The 16,649-nt window shown below is 38.1% G+C and overlaps 2 protein-coding genes across 2 annotated transcripts in view; both read right to left on the reverse strand.

Moving 5' to 3' along the window:
- Window positions 1–10,317, reverse strand: part of si:ch211-196i2.1 (collagen alpha-1(I) chain) — a 109,640-nt gene extending 99,323 nt beyond the window's left edge. Inside the window, exon 1 of the mRNA XM_052103896.1 lies at window positions 9,977–10,317. Coding sequence (XP_051959856.1) covers window positions 9,977–10,097 — 121 coding nt within the window. The 5' untranslated portion in view covers window positions 10,098–10,317. The remainder of the gene's footprint in view (window positions 1–9,976) is intronic.
- Window positions 10,318–11,589: 1,272 nt separating this feature from the next.
- The window catches only part of cacna1bb (calcium channel, voltage-dependent, N type, alpha 1B subunit, b), a 174,726-nt gene continuing 169,666 nt past the window's right edge, over window positions 11,590–16,649 (reverse strand). Inside the window, exon 52 of the mRNA XM_052103921.1 lies at window positions 11,590–16,606. Coding sequence (XP_051959881.1) covers window positions 16,058–16,606 — 549 coding nt within the window. The 3' untranslated portion in view covers window positions 11,590–16,057. The remainder of the gene's footprint in view (window positions 16,607–16,649) is intronic.

The raw sequence follows: 16,649 nt of genomic DNA on the forward strand, positions 1-16,649 counted from the left end.
CGTTTGTGATATTGCTTGCAGATAATAATAATAATAATAATAATACAACAACCATTTAATATTAAATAATTGTTATTATGAGTGTTATTGCTACTTTTTGAATATACATTTTTTAACAGTAGTTATATTTTTCTGTCTTCAATTTCACACATCCATTTGAATAGAGCTTCCATGTTAGCAGGACTTTTATTTTGACAGACATTTGAGTTCTTCCTGTTTTCGGGTTAGATACTCCTGTCGTGACTCTCGAGCTGAAATCTCCGAGCTGCACCCGAGGAGTTCATGTATGTGTAAACAGTCGTTTATGCTGAATGCAAATTAAGCACCAGCATGCGTATGAGCACCCCTGTGTGTGTATGTGGGAATCATATGACATAGCTGAGCAGCACCTCTTGTTTATTCTGTTGCATGCAGTGCATGTGACTGTATATTATTTAATTAAATTACATCCTTCTGCTGTTTAAAGATCAAACTTGGTCATACCCATTGGTTTTTTATTCATTTAAAAGGTTTAATGAATTCATTTTTCTGAATAACCATTAACACATTCCCCATTAATACAGCATAAACCATCATAAACCCAGGTTAGAAGGGCAGAACCTTTGCGATGTGTCCACTCGGACTCACACCACAACAACACTTCTGTGTCAGAGATCAAATAATGGAGAAAGGAGCTCTTAATATGTAGTTCAAAGTGGTGCTGACATCCTGACATGCATCATGAATGCGGCTACATGATTGCTGTAGCAAAGCAGATAGCCACAGTTTACCAGCAGTTTAATATTGTGGAGGATGACAGTTTAAGAAATGTAATGCCCATTGCAATGAATATGCAACCTATGCGCGGACTAGTTTTTTCAATTAGTCAAACTCCCACTTAAACTTTGGGATATGTTTAATGTTACTTGAATTGGATTGAATTGAATTGTTAATTGAATCTATTTTAGTGTATTTCTATCTTTAAACTGAGCCAGGCTTTGTTTAGAAAATGTTAATAAAGCTTTATATTGTGGGGGCCTAGGAAGTTCAGCGAGTAAAGACACTGACTACCACCCCTGGAGTCATGAGTTCGAATCCAGGGCGTGCTGAGTGACTCCAGCCAGGTCTCCTAAGCAACCAAATTGGCCCGGTTGCTAGGGAGGGCATAGTCACATGGGGTAACCTCCTCCTGGTCGCTATAATGTGGTTCACTCTCGGTGGGGTGAGTGGGAAGTTGTGCATCGATGCTGTGGATAATAACATGAAGCCTTCACAAGTGCTATGTCTCCGTGCTAATGCGCTCAACAAGCCACGTAATAAGATACTCAGATTGAGGGTCTCAGATGTGGAGGCAACTGAGATTCGTCCTCCGCCATCCGGATTGAGGCGAGTCACTATGCCTCCACGAGGACTTTGGGAATTGGGCATTCCAAATTGCGGAGAAAATAAATAAATAAATAACTAAATAAATAAAGCTTTATATTGTTACATATTGTTTTTTCTTTCTTTCCTAAATAAATGTATTTTGACAGGAAAAGAAGTATATTTAGAGTATAATTTCAGCACTTTAAAAATGATGTGATTAATCACAATTGAAAATTTTAATCAACTTACAGCACAAGTCTAAACACATCTTAAAGTGTTTAGATGTCAGAATGAAAAGTATGTTGTAATGAACCAATCATTTTTAGTATTCTATACACACTAGAATGCCTCTAGTGTTCATTTCACATGTAGGCAAAGTAATATGTTCCTATGAGGCCAGCTTAAAACTATCATCTATAGTAGTGGTTTTAGTATTCTATACACACACATTTTTGTTTTTAAATATATAAGCATTTGTGCAGTTGTTACCCCAAAAACATTGCAGTATGTACATTATGTGGCCAAACAGATAAAATCTAATGTCAAAAATGATTAGAGTTAAATAAATAACATTGATACAGAACCAGGTGCTCCCGTGTTCTTCCTGTTTTATGAACATGATATTGCCATGGTTGCTGCTTCACTGTTTGGAACAACAGCCATTTGAGGATACAAAGTATCTCATGCTGTGTCATTACAGGCAGCTGTGCTCCGTTTACAAGCTAAATAGGCATCAACAAGATTGTCAAACCCACAAGAAAAATTGTCATAATTGTAGCGTGTTTATTTCTAGACACCCACAAGAAGTCCCATCTGAAACATATGACCAATGCCAAAGGCCCCTAACTCTCTTGACATTAAAAACAAAACTAGATTTCATGATTTATGGTTTTCCCGTAGCTGTCTGATCGTCTGAGACTGATGTTGCATATTACTGGCATGTATATTGCAGCAGTGGTTGAGTGTAATTTAAGTGGTAATAAATTATGGATCTGACTCACCGACAGGCACTATAGGGGCCTCCAAGGTAAATGGTGCCAACCCTTTAATCAACTCCAATCAAGATGACAAGGACAAAACCTGACAGGTTCGCTTTCAATACAATGAAAACAAACCAATGAAGTAATTGCCATTGTTCAAACATAGCACAATTGTCCTTGAAGGGTCATTGCGGTTTTCTGAGAAACCAAAGCATGTAATCTCTAGCTAGGCAATAAGAAGAGATGTGGCCTCTAAAAACTGATGTTAATAATTCAAATCCAGGTGTGGCACACGATGGAGAATGTTAAAGATGGCTTAAGCCTATGACGCAACTGAATTAAATTATCTGTTACAATTGCATTGTGCAAAACATTTCCTCTAAGGGGAAAAAGACCAGATTAGGTGTAACACAGATAGAATTCCTCACAATTTACAGTACTTCAGCAAAGATTTAAGAAGAATGCATTGAAATATTTGTAAAAACAATTTGGTACCGGTAATGCTGGACTTTAAACACAACATGAAATCAAAATAATACATGTTCCTGGTCATGGTTACCTTACTGTAAGTGATTCATCAGTGCACTTTATTTCTAAATTTAGAAATAAAAAATGGTTTTCCTAATTTTTTATCTTTTCATTCATTAAAAATCATTCATTTTTTGTGAGTCATCACGCTTATAAACATGATGTCCACAAACGTGGAAATTGGGACAGTATTCCCTCAAAAGTTTAATAAAAAAAACATGTTATTTATTTTTAATAACTTTCAACACATCTGTGGGTCATTTTGCTTCATTTTCATAAAGATTTTGTTCAATGTAATTTCATTATTATAGTTTAAAATGATAGTTTTATTCATTAACATTAGTAAAATCATATTTGCTGTGCATTTTCAAATAGAGAATCAATGGGTTCATCCAAAAGTTGAAAAAAATTGCTTTCAGAGGCTTTATATGGAGTTTAGCCGAAAATAAGGTTAAATTTAAACTGTTCTGAGACCAGTGCATCAGCACACAGCACACTGGAGGTTAAGTCATTCACTAAATAGGGAAAAAGGGAGCATAGCTCTCTATAAACCTACAGTAAGTGCATTCACTCCTAATATCTGATCAAAAGTTCAGTTTCAGGCTGCAGATTATGTTTGGACCACTCAACGTGTTTGGCAGACACAGGACAATGGTAATCAGTACATAGATTCAGAATTTATAATGTAGAATTTTATTTTAATATGGTTGCCAGTGATTGGATGATGTTAGCCATTACTTTGAATCATAATAAATTATGCTAATTTCTGATGTAATGTCTGTAACATCTCAAAAACATGAATAACCAACACTTCTCTATTCATTATGGATAAAATCAAGTCTAATTCTACATCATGTTGAATATCACTTGGAAATGTGTCAAATTACTGAAGTAAAATGGTTTGCAAACTGAGATTCACGTTGACTTGAAGAAATATTTATATTTTGGCTGCTGAGTAAGCACAATCCTTCATCCCATACTCATGTTATTCATTTTAATAAACATATGGTCCCATTTTATTTTTATCTCCAGTGAAAGCATAATCCTAAATGCAAAGTTTTAATAAATAACACAAGAGCAAAATACATACTTTTCCTTTTATTGTTCTCTGTTCTCCAAAATGTGGTACAGTAATCGTATGTTTTATAGAAAAAAGAGCATTAGCCAATGATGATCTTTTATGGAGCTGAATTATTAGAAATCAAATTTAAAGGTCAAAATGTTATTTTTATATTTTATTTATTTTAATGTGCCAATGTGTTTTTTTGTTTTTGGTTTGCATGACCTGTATTAGATCAAATAACCTCAGGGATTTAAAATAATGGACACTATCGTTGATAATTGCATACTCTAAAGACCAAGTGTTTTAGAAGTGGGTTTGACAAAACAGTATGGGTTTTACTGTATGAAGAACCTGTCCAAAGAAACCTGCATTTGGTTTCCATACCAAACAAATTAATCTTATCCAAAAATGGAAAAAACACAAAAACATAATGCAATTTATTAAGATTGCTGAAATATCCAATCCAAATCTGGACACAACTCAAGTAGAGTATTTAAAAAGCAGCTAAAGGGAAGACACTGTTGAAAAAATACCATGAAATGCTGCTCTTCTTCAAACCCTACCACAAAAACCCTTTTAAAAACCAAGAACCAGTGACAAACACAACGGGGACACAACGTCTCATTTCCTCCATCAGGGAATGGAGGTTACAACAGTAACCTAGATGTTCCCTGTTTGTCGCTCACTCAACATTGTGTTCGAATTCATTCACACCATACGCTGAACTGTGTATGTGAGCTGCTGACGCAGGTGCAGGTCAAAGCAACAGGCTGTATCAGACTGTACGTACCCTTCCCCAACGGCCCATAAAAAACACCATAAACTTTTTAGGTTCCTGGGCATCCCGGGGGGGCAAAAAGAATGTGCCAAGCATGGGAGCTGGCCACGCCAGCCATGCCTATTCTCGCTCTATGTTTCTCGAATAGTTAAAGCAGCTGGGACCATTTTACCGCTATAACACGCATTGGTGAAGGCGTTCTTTTCCAACTCCTATTCTTAAAAGACCCCGCGGAGACCACCACCTGCCCAGGCTGGGGGGAGGTAAATTGTGGCAAAATACGTCACAAGTGTTTTCAGGCCACATGTGGAAATTGGGCGGTGGTAGATCCTACCTTATGCGAGGGAGGAGTTGCTACAAACACGGCTGGAGGAGTGGCTACAAACACGCCGACCGGGGGAGATGTGGGTCTGCCAGTAGGGGGACTGTACCATGGAAAATACACACAGGGGGATTAATCCATGAAGGCCCATCCTGTGGAGCACCTATTCCAGTACAGAATAATTAGTACCCATAGTGGTTCTGGTCAGGGAATTCCTCCGCTGAATTCGTGGATCAGAGGGCTAGGGAGGAAGAACATCCAGGGAGCGCAAGTTTAGTGGACTCTCCTGGGCGAAAGAGCGCACGTGATCACCTCAGTGGAGGGGAAAGGCACTATGTGCAAGCAGAACACCCAGTCATACGTTCTGTATTCCCGAGTTGTACATGCTCGGACCTGAGAGAAAACGGGACGAGACCGACTCAACCCTGAGATTGTAAAATCTGCGGAGGTGCCGTTGACCAGTGCCCACGAGGATGCCACATTTCTTATCGAGTTTGCTCGAACCCGCAAGGGGGTGGGCATGGCCTGGGTGTGATAGGCCAAAGAGATGCATCAACGACCCAGTGGGATAGCTTCTGTTTGGAGATAGCGTTCCCTTTCCACTGTCCACCAAAGCAGACAAAGAGCTGCTCAGAACATCTAAAGCTCTAAATCTAAACCGAGGTAAAGCGGATGCCGGCGAAAGGGATGCGGGGGACTGGCGAACTGGATAGCGTAGCCGAGTCGGATGGTCCTGGCCAGTCAGCACGATGGGTTGGGAAGTAAAAGCCACGCGTCCAAGCTCCAAACAAGGGGCACTAGGGGGACGATCATTTTTGACGTACCTGGCGGAGTGGAGCAGCGGTGACGACGTCATCCTACAGACCTTGGAGGGGAGCACCGGACGATCCTGCCAGGTGGTGGCGTTTTCCGGACATAGGTGGATCGCAACCGCTTTGTCCACCTGGGGGACCTACGATTACCTGTGGGCCGCCCCGCCATCGAGGGAAGTCAGAGCAGATGAGCGAGAAGGTTGGTTGCGGGCAGTGAAAGGTGCCCTCCATGACCTCAACAGCTCATCATGCACCTCCAGGAAGAAAGGGACTGGGGGGGCGTGGCTGTGACGGATGGTTCAAGTCCAACCCACGCTCAAGGCTGCTCGGGCAAGCATGTCAGCCATCTGGGCGTCAGCCTCAGACTGTGCGTGCCAACCCGAAGGTGGCAATCCAGTCGAGTCTTCCATGTCAGACGCCAGGACGCTCTCCGATGCAGCATCGAATTCATCATCCAGCTCAGCGGGTCCGAGGGAGTAAACAGTGTGACCGCAGCCCAGACACACGAGGCAGTGTCTATGGCCATTAGGAGTGGACAGATATCGACTGCATCCAGGAACTACACTGGGGCGGAAGGGCATCTTTAAAAAGACACATACTAAAAAGGACGTTCAACGCCTGCTGTGTGTGCTCTTTTAGAGAAATAAACTCTTTTAGAAAAATACTCTCTTTTTGAAGTGCTGTTGAAGCGCCCAGGAGCAAAGCTGCACTGCCGTGCAGAGAAGGAGAATGGCGCTGATATGCGCCGTAGATCCAACAGCAAACGCTCTACAGAGGTGAGTGGAACAGAAGTGATCTCAGCTCGCTGATTGCACAAACGCTCGGCTCCGAAGAAGGAATCTGAATGAACAGATGCACAATTACCTCCTTTTATACCTGTATGTCCGGGGGAGGGACATGCAAAGGGACATTCAAATTCCAATTCTCATTGGCCTTTTCTCAAGTTCAGAGGTAACCGTGGCCTTCAAGAAAGTCCCCTAGTGCCACTTCATTTGACACAACGTCGAGCGAGCGACAGACGGGGAACATGTTTGTTATCTCAGTAGTATTTGTGCTGTGTGAAATGAATTGTCTACACACAGTTCCAACACACCTCCATGGTGGCCGACAACCAAATAAGGTCATCTTTTAGAATTACTAGCAATGTCTCTAATATGTTCATTACATTTCTCAGTTTGTTTTGTTAGCACAGAAAACAACAGAACCATCGCGAGCATGGCCGGTTTTACTACACGTGCATAACAGCTATAACATTTTTAATAATGTGGTGCTCAACTCACAAAGGCCAGTGCTAGTTATAATGCTACCTGGAGAACCATTGCATAATAATTACAGGCCTAAACTTGCAGAGCTTAAAAAGGGGCTTTTCATGCCACACTGTACCACAATGACTCTAACAAGTTCTCTCAGTGACTACATTCACGCTTCAGCTGGGGTCTGGATTTAATAACCTTGCTCATCTGTCAGCTCGACCATAAAATCTGAGCTCATAAACCCAAGCCTACCTTATCGTACATTGTTTGCTGAGATCACAGAAGGTTAATTAAAACAATGGAAAAGAAGAATGAGCTAATACTAATAAAGACTCTTAATGAGCCCTACGAGTGAGCATCTCAGTTCCCTTTTCAAGATGGATGAAACACAAGCAAACAGTCATTTGTACCCAAGATGGTCCTTGCAGTTTGCTAAGGTTGTTTTCAGCCACAATCTACCCAAATCATCTTATGAGATCTCTTTAATGTTACCCATGGTATAGGTTCATCACTGAAAAAAGGGTGATAATTCCAACACCCTGAAAGTCTGGGCATGTAAACGTTGGCCAAATCACTGGTAGTGATACCGCAGGGAGCAAAAAGCAGATTAATTTTTCATGTTTGTTGACAGCCTAGGGCAGCATTGCAAGGCCTGGGAACATACCCAAAGGAATTACTACTGCCTGCGTGCCAGTTGGGACTAAATTTACAAAACAAGCTTAAACACAATTTAGCGCAGAAATCCCTTTAAGGCAAAAAGCAGCAATCAAACAGGTTAAATCATTTGTCATATCCATTTATTTGTGCCTAATGCACAAGAGTTAAATTGCTGGGTTCACAAAGTGTAATTGTGAAGATGGCAATTCATTGATGAATCAGAAAGTAACACTGTCGATCACACCCCTGACCGATTTGGACACCCTGTATTCAAACTAAAGAAGTGGGTGGAACTTACACTATTTCACATCCTTTATTCAAGTCCTTAAAACAACTCCATGGATTTCCAAACCTCTCTGCAAACTTATTGAAGTCTGCCCTCAATAATGTATTACAGATGCTGGTAAGAAGTCTGATGAAGTCATCTTAAGTAGTGGACATTTACTATCCAACACTATATTTAACCTTGTGTGACTCCACGTACACATGCATGGACGTTGTGTTTTGGCTTTGCTATATGCAATGCATAATTGTGTCACAATATTGAAGTTATTTGAACAAAACCTGTTATATCCAGATTACTAAAAATTGTTTATTTTTTTTTATTTGTTTTTACAGTGTAGTCCCTAGCTTCATCTGATAGTCCCTAGCACATTTTTTAAATAGAAATCTTATATTTATTTATGTGCATTATCACATTGAGAACCAATTCACAAAATAGGGAGCAAGGGAGCATCATATAGCTCTCTATGATGCAAAGCGCATTTACACCCAACATCCGACCAAAATTCAGTTTCAGGCTGAAGATGGTGTTTGGACTACTCAACATGTTTGGCAGACATGAGACAATGGTAATCAGTACATAGATTCAGAATTTATAATGTATATTTTATTTTAATATGGTTTGCAGTAATTGGAAGATGCTGGACGTTACTATGAATCAGAATTAATTATGCTAATTGCTGATGTAATGTCTTTAACCTGTCAAAAACATGCATAACCAACACTCCTGGAAACATAATTAACAATCTGAAAAAAAAAAAAAATAAGACTTTCTATATAGATTGTTATTATTAAAAACTTCTCAACTTAGTCCTGCTGTCCACATACTGTATGTTGCCATGATGTTTTTGGAAAACTTTTACTTTTTTGCATGTTTATCAGGTGCTACTAGTTACAAATCAAAAAGGGAAATGCAAAGTGCACACAGCAGTCACGCTCATGTCTCAGGAGGTTACAGATAAATGTGGATTTGTACTGTCATTTTTCAGTATTACTGTGCAACTAGTCACTTGAGTTGTATGTTATTGTGCAAGTAATCAAAGTAATGAACCAATTTAGAATAATCCACAAGATTTCAACAATTTATAAGTACCCATGATGCCTATGATTGTGGAGGTGATGATGGCATCCTTTAACTTTCACAAATAATGCTGGAACTAATTTCCCTCACATCTGCCACAAATCTGAGACATGTGTTTGGTTAAACGGGTGAGGTGCTTCATACTCCAATCATTGTCTAGTGTTTAACATGTGGGTGCGATCACATTTGTTAATCTTAGTTATAGCCTACCACAGTGAAGCTGATAACTCTCATGTTTGGAAACACTGAAATGTTAGTGTGACTTAAATAGTTCATAGCTAAAGTATCTGCACCTGCTCATATGGCATAAAACCGTAAACAACAGTGGCTCCAAGAGGAAAACTCTAAATGTCAAAAATATAGTTGACAAATAACATGCCCATGAACATGCCCCCACCCCCCCATATTTCCATTACATACAGTCTGACAAAGTATGTTTTTAAGTACAAATAGTCCAAGTATCCACCCAATTAATAGAGTGTCATAAAAACAGCATGTATAATACATTTTACATAATACTAAATTATACAGTTGTTTTAAGAAGTTTTAGGTTTAGGATATAATGTCACACTGCAGGACTGTCACTAACTGAAATTTATTTTAAAATAAAAATATATCTTATAAATGAAAATACAACATAAAAGACAGACCAATTAGTTATTTAAACATGCAAAGTAGTAAACATTTAAACATTGTACCCAGTCAAGCACCTTGTACAGACCTATCCTCAAATATAAATAAACAAACATTATATACTATTTAATGGTACAGCATTTAATTGGCTCTGTACTTGTACTGTGCACGATGACAATAAAGTTTAATCTAAACTAATAAGGTACAGTTAGTATACAAAACAATTGAATTTCGACGTCTTACCTGTAAGCAACATCCCTGAACCGCTTTCCAGATCTGTTGCATCAGTTGGACCAGTCTCAGGGATGCTGGCTTTTATAAAAGTAAATAAAACAACTGTCCACAGGACAGACAAGAACAACATGATTGACAAATTTAAAAAGCCGCGAGACGCGCACTGTGATTATTTACGCAGGATTATTTGCCAAAACCTGCAGTCATCGCATTTTCATCAAAAGTCCGACTTCAATTAATGGAGTCCAGACGATGATGAGATGGGTTTGAGGACGACCATATATTAAAGTTACATGAGTTTTCTTTCCCTCTCAATTATCTTACATCTACCATTACCGTTTGTGTGTCACCGAAAGCACCTTGCAAACTGCACGCGCTTGCCGCAAGACACCTTCATCTGTACTGTACTTGGCCGAGGGGCTCCGCCCACACCCTCGCCGCAGGCCAATGAGAAGTAGCATCCCGAAGATCATCAACACTTGATTGTGTGTGGAGGACCAAATTACTCAAAATAAAAATAATAAAATTAAATAGTTTGATAAATAAAAAAATCACTTATTTTTAAATAATGATTTTAATAACTAAAAAAAATATATAAAAAAATCTAATAATAGCCTAATTATGTTATAATATTACGTATTATAAACTTAACCAGTTTGTATGAAGCAATCTATAGTATTACATGTAATATATATATATATATATATATATATATATATATATATATATATATATATATATATATATATATATATATATATCAGAATCAGAATCAGAATCAGAATCAGCTTTATTGCCAAGTATGCTTACACATACAAGGAATTTGTCTAGGTGACAGGAGCTTCCAGTCAACAACAATACAAACAATACCAAAAAAACAGCAGCAAGGCATAGGTAATTAAAAACAAAAAGAACACAAAATAAATAATTATACATATACGTACATAAACTCACCTTCATACATACCCACATACACACACGTAGTGCAAATCTAATACAATCTGTATATAAAGAACAAAAAACAGTATATTATTATATATATATATATATATATAAAAACCTTAACAGCTTGTTTCTTTTAGTTCAGTGGTGGTGTATTATAGTGAATAAAAGTTATGATAAGCAGTTTATGTTCCTGTGGGAGCATTTGGATGTCATCTAGAAAATGTAGCTTTGTATATTACCATTGTTGGGTGTAATCCAATTACAAAGTAATTATTACTGTATTATAATTACTTTATAGTAAAAAAAAAAAGTGTAATGCGTTAGATTTTAAATTATTGTAATTATATTACAGTTACTGACTTTCGAATCATTTAATTACTTTTCTGGTAGGAGAAATTAAAGAGGTGTGAGTGCATGACCTGTGTGTACCAATGGAAAAGGAAGAAATATTGACATTACTTGGAGCAGAACAATGTTTTGGAAAGTAACTTAAAAGTAAAGTAATTCATAATGTGATTAAATTTAATATCAAGTATTTAGTAATCTGATTAGAATTTTAAAGAAATAATTAGTCATTTGTAAGTAACTTACCCAACACTGTCCATGACACAAAAATCTCTTTCTAAAATAGAAAATCTTGTGAGAAATAAATTCCAAGGCTACAATGTTTTCTCAGTTTTATTTCCATATATCTCTCAGTTCAGTGATGTTTGTTTCCATACAAAATGTACATGATAGGAATGATGATAAGAATGTGAGTCAATGAGCAGAAATATGGCATCATAGACAGATCATTAAGTCAAAACAGTGAGGCACTCACATTCATCTGTGGCCTTGTTGTATTGCCCCATTGTGGTTAACAATTCTTTTACAACAAATTGAGAAGAATAGGGTCTTCTAATTTTCTCCCAGAAATCTGGGGGTGAGTGTATCAAAGATTGTTTTTTTAAAAACTCAACAGCCAATTAACTCCTCGTAGAAAACCATGGATGAAGGTATACAAATTCCTACATGCACATATATCGTCATAACATGCAAACATGACATTATCCAAGGACATAGCCACAGGGCGGTTGAACAAAAAATAGCACAAGGAGACAAACTAGTGCTGTAAGAAATTTGGCATGTGGCATAAACATTTTTCAAGAGGAAAGATGATGTCTAAATTCTGGGACAGTCAAAGAACTGTTGGGTCCACAACACTCGATCCATCCCAAAATAAGGAAAAGGTGGTAAAAGGCAGTTCACTGTGACATCACATACTTAAAAAAAATTAAATACAAATCTTTATATTATTCCTACTTTTTTTGTGACAGGTTGTGTACACTTTAAGTAACAACATCAGTTCACGTCCTAGTGCAATCAAAAGGAATACCACTACATATTGTTAATACTTTTAAGGGCAGATCAATAACGTTATCAGCAAAAACGTCTGTTGCGTCATTTGCTGTATTTTGTGAGTGAGCAACACATCCTGTATATCAAGATCTCCGTGAAGCAAAGAATTGGTCCCACTGGTGCTAAAGCTGGAGTCTGTAGAGTGCAGGTCTTTACCTACAGGATGAGGAGGAGCAGTCCTAAAGTGTCATTTTGTTGCATAGCCCAACTGCACATCAACAGTCAACATTTCCCTGCAATTAAAGTACACACAACTCTACCTTTACTAAGCCCTGCCCACCTTGGTTACTGCTGCTTGCTTAGACAAGCTTTACAGAATGACCCATAGCCTCGTGCTACCCTGTGTCCTTCTGCACAGACATTGTGTTTAAGCTTCGCTATACGAAACTAAATTAAAATTTATTTAAACCAACTGATCTAAGTTCAGGAGACTTTCGACTGTCAGTAAAGGGTTAAACTTTCATGTGAGTCATGTGACAAAACAATATGGCGCCGACCACAGCGGAGTTTGTCTTTGGGAGAAATGCCAACAAAACTATAACTGGTAAGAAAACTGTAAGTTTTTACATTGAAACTTGTTTGAGTCAAAAGATTACAGTCTCTAAATTCATCCGATATGCCATTTTTAAAAATTTTAGCGATATATTGCGAAACGGAATGCTGTTCAACACAATGAACACTAGAGTGAACAATGGTGCAAGTTTTTCCATTAGAAATCCTATTTTTACTATGTATTTTCACATTGAGAAGGGCGCTTTGTAAGTTAGGATGAAAATAAGGTGCATTTTTAATTGTTCTGAGGCCAGTGCAGACAGACTGCAAGTCATGAAAGAGAGAGCATCCTATAGCTTTCCTATGCTGCTAAGTGCATTTACTCCTAAAATCCGACCAAAAGTTCAGATTCAGGCAGCAGATGGTGTTTGGACCACTCAACATGTTTGGCAGACATTGAGCAATTATAATCAGTACATAGATTCAGAATTTATAATGTACTGTATAATTTTATTTTAGAATGGTTGGCAGTGATTGGTTGATGCTGGCCATTACTTTAAATCAGAGTTAGTTTTGCTAATTTCTGATGTGAAATCTGTAACATCTCAAAAACATAATTAACCAACACTCCAGGAAAGATAATAAACAAAATTATAAAAAAAATAATAATAATATGGTAATGGGAATATGATATCATATTTAAAATTTCACGATTTAGTCCTGCTGTCCACATATGTGGAAAGAAATTATTATTAAAACTATTTGCGCTCAAATCTTTTTTATTGTTTAATTATTATTATATTTATTAGGTGCTACTATTTACAAATCAAAAAGGGAAATGGAAAATCCACACAGCAGCCACGCTTGGGTATCAGAAGGTTAAGACTGAATTGGGTTTTGATAAACAGCATGATTTTCAGTAAAATGTGTAAAAATCAAAAGGATGATATTCTTAAGTGGGCTGGAATCAAGTATTATCATTGCAAAGCATTTTTATCTGATATTTTTCGAAATGATTAAATTACATAGTAACATGTTTAGAAACACCCAAGACTGCAAATCAGAATTGAAGCATTCACTTATTACAGTCAAATAAACATTAGTGTAAGTGAAGAGAACTGTTCCTAATGTCTCACAATGTTGTTATGAGGTCTTTAGTAACTATCACCCCTTCTGTGACATGAATCAATACATACATTAATTAATATTAAATTAGTGACATTAATTTACATATCAGTCTTTGTTGATTTTACACATGTCCTTTTATGAATTATGACAGTTTGCAGGTAGTCCACAGCATGCACCTCTATTTTAAGATCTGGAAAAGGAGGGAAAAATATATACTATATATATATATATATATATATATATATTTATACTCTGGGTTTCATTGTTCCCAAGAACAATGTTTAACCATATTTTGGGGGGATAATTTATGCATTAGGAAAAACATGCATTAGAATAGACCAAAAGCTTGTCTGATATTACGGCAAATGACAGCAGTTGCTAAGGTTGGATTCATAAGTAATGTTTTATGGCAGGGCTTAGGGAAGGGTAAATTGCAGACTCACCCTAGAGTGAAGAGATACCAACCTATCTAATAAACGCCTTGAATCAGAAAGACAAGGTGGAAGCCAACAAACTATGGATAAGATCAGCAGAGCGAAATCCTTGTTCTTGATTTAATTAACTGTTATAAAATTTTTTACAATATATCACTAATCGAGAGAATACAACATACTCTTTCAGGTGGCACTGATACATTTTATGTGGATAATAATACACAGTGCAGAATGCACCTTTATGAATTCTCCTTCCAAGAAGTCAACCCTTCTCACCCTCTTACTCCTTCAACCAAATACTAAAAGAGAAAGTCATGTGCACAAAATATGCTCTCTGGAAACAACACACCAACAGCAACCATGAAGTACAACCCTCAAACATCCTTTCAATATATTCAATCCTGCATAAATCAATTTCATTAGCACTTAAACTCTATGTTCTATCTATTTCCCCCCTGCATAATTTCAAGAAAATATTTTTAAAAGACCAACATCATCAACATCCACCTAAACTATCTTTATAACGCTACAGCCTCTGTTTTGTGCAATGCCAAAATCTCTTTCTTCAAATACATGCTAAAATCTATTAAAAAAACATGTATCAGTGACATTTACCTACAGCGTACAGCATCTGAGGTTATAATGCTTCATAATGCATCACACAGATGTGGCAATAAATCTCAAAGTTTAGGCACTTGGTATCTTACCTCTTGAGAGTAAAAAAGGGATTAGACCTTACGTAATGTCCAGCTACACTCGGATCATTTAGAAGGTACAAAATAGAACACTGTGAAAAGATATTCAATCTACGGCAGTCTGATAGAAAAGTAAGTACAATTTGGCCTTTTTTTAGTTGGTGGCAGAAGACCATTTATTCCACTCACACCAGAGAAAGACCAAGGGGCCGTTTAGACATAATGCATTCTTTAGCAAAAAAATAAAAGCTAGATGCAGAACAACGAATAGAACAAAACAAAGGTGTCTCGAGATGCATTTTTATAAGTTGATGTTCTTTTTAACCTGTCACAGCATCTAAAAAACTTGGTGCTCCTGCAAGAAAGTCGGTGCAATGGTCAACGGTGTTTACATAGAAATAACAATTCATAAACAGTGCAGACAGACAAAAAAAACGTGTTCACAGTGAACGGCCCCTTAGAATTTAACAGCAGCACAACTTAAAATTTCAAGAAATAACTTTTCAGTCATCGTGTCCTGTGCAAAGTATCTAAACAGCCTCTCAATTCTCATGTGAATCAGAGTTAGCAGGCCAGTGTTTTCATCATAGCTTGTGTTTTTAGGTGTGCTCCTCTAAGGTCTGAGGTCTTGATCACAGGTACAGCTCATGTGACCATCTCCTTGCACTTGACCCTTGTGGAAATAGCACTAATGACATTAAAAGAGGTGGTAATGTGTCACTAGAGGCTAAACTCTTCTTTCCTTCAACACTGTGTTGAAATGTATCAAATAATCGTATTAATTTGTAAAGCATTCCATCTTGCTTATACTTTCGTAAACAGTGACAGAGGTCTGCTTCTTCCGAAAAATACAGGCTCCATTTGATGGTAAACGGCAAAAAAATTGTGTAAGTGTGGATGGATTTTCCTTATTATTCCTTTTGTAGGTCTCCACTGTTTGCCACCATTTTAAGTCAAAGAAGATACTCATGCTAAATTAAATCCTGCATGCTATCATGCTAACACCACTCATCTCTTTCAGTCTCTTTGTAGCTTCCAGAAGCTCTGCCACTCACCCCAGTGGCCGCACTTACTCCAAGGGAGTAGTGATATCCATTGGGCACTCCACTCTGGCTGCGTGAAAGCAGCACAGAAGTGGGAGCAGCACCTGACGACATGTGGACAACGGAGGCTGCAGTTCTGGGTGAGCGGCCTGTGCCATACGTGCTCAAGGCATCCTGGAAGTCGTCCGCTTCAGACAAGTGCGAGTCCTGCTGTAGGGGACCTAAGTTGGGATCGGAGCCGATTCGAGTGACAGGCACAGGGGATTGGTGGTGGCCGTTACCACTGATTAGGGCATCGTGCTCTGATAGGCCACGACTAAGGCGAGTGTGGCAGGGCACGGTAGACTGGGCAGTGTTGAGCTGGACCGGGGAAGAGTTGGCAGTCTTGTAAGCAACAGCAGGCCGGGGAGTGAGGGGCGTCTGGGGGAGCTGTCTACGCCCACGGCAGGGTGTGCTGGTGCCAGAGGTATGAACGATTGAACTTACTTTAGCTGTGCTACTTCCCTGAAACACAATGACAGAAGAGAAGGCACAAAGAGAGTGAACC

This window comes from Xyrauchen texanus, chromosome 34 (genome assembly GCF_025860055.1).
Source record: "Xyrauchen texanus isolate HMW12.3.18 chromosome 34, RBS_HiC_50CHRs, whole genome shotgun sequence".
Lineage (NCBI taxonomy): Eukaryota > Metazoa > Chordata > Actinopteri > Cypriniformes > Catostomidae > Xyrauchen > Xyrauchen texanus.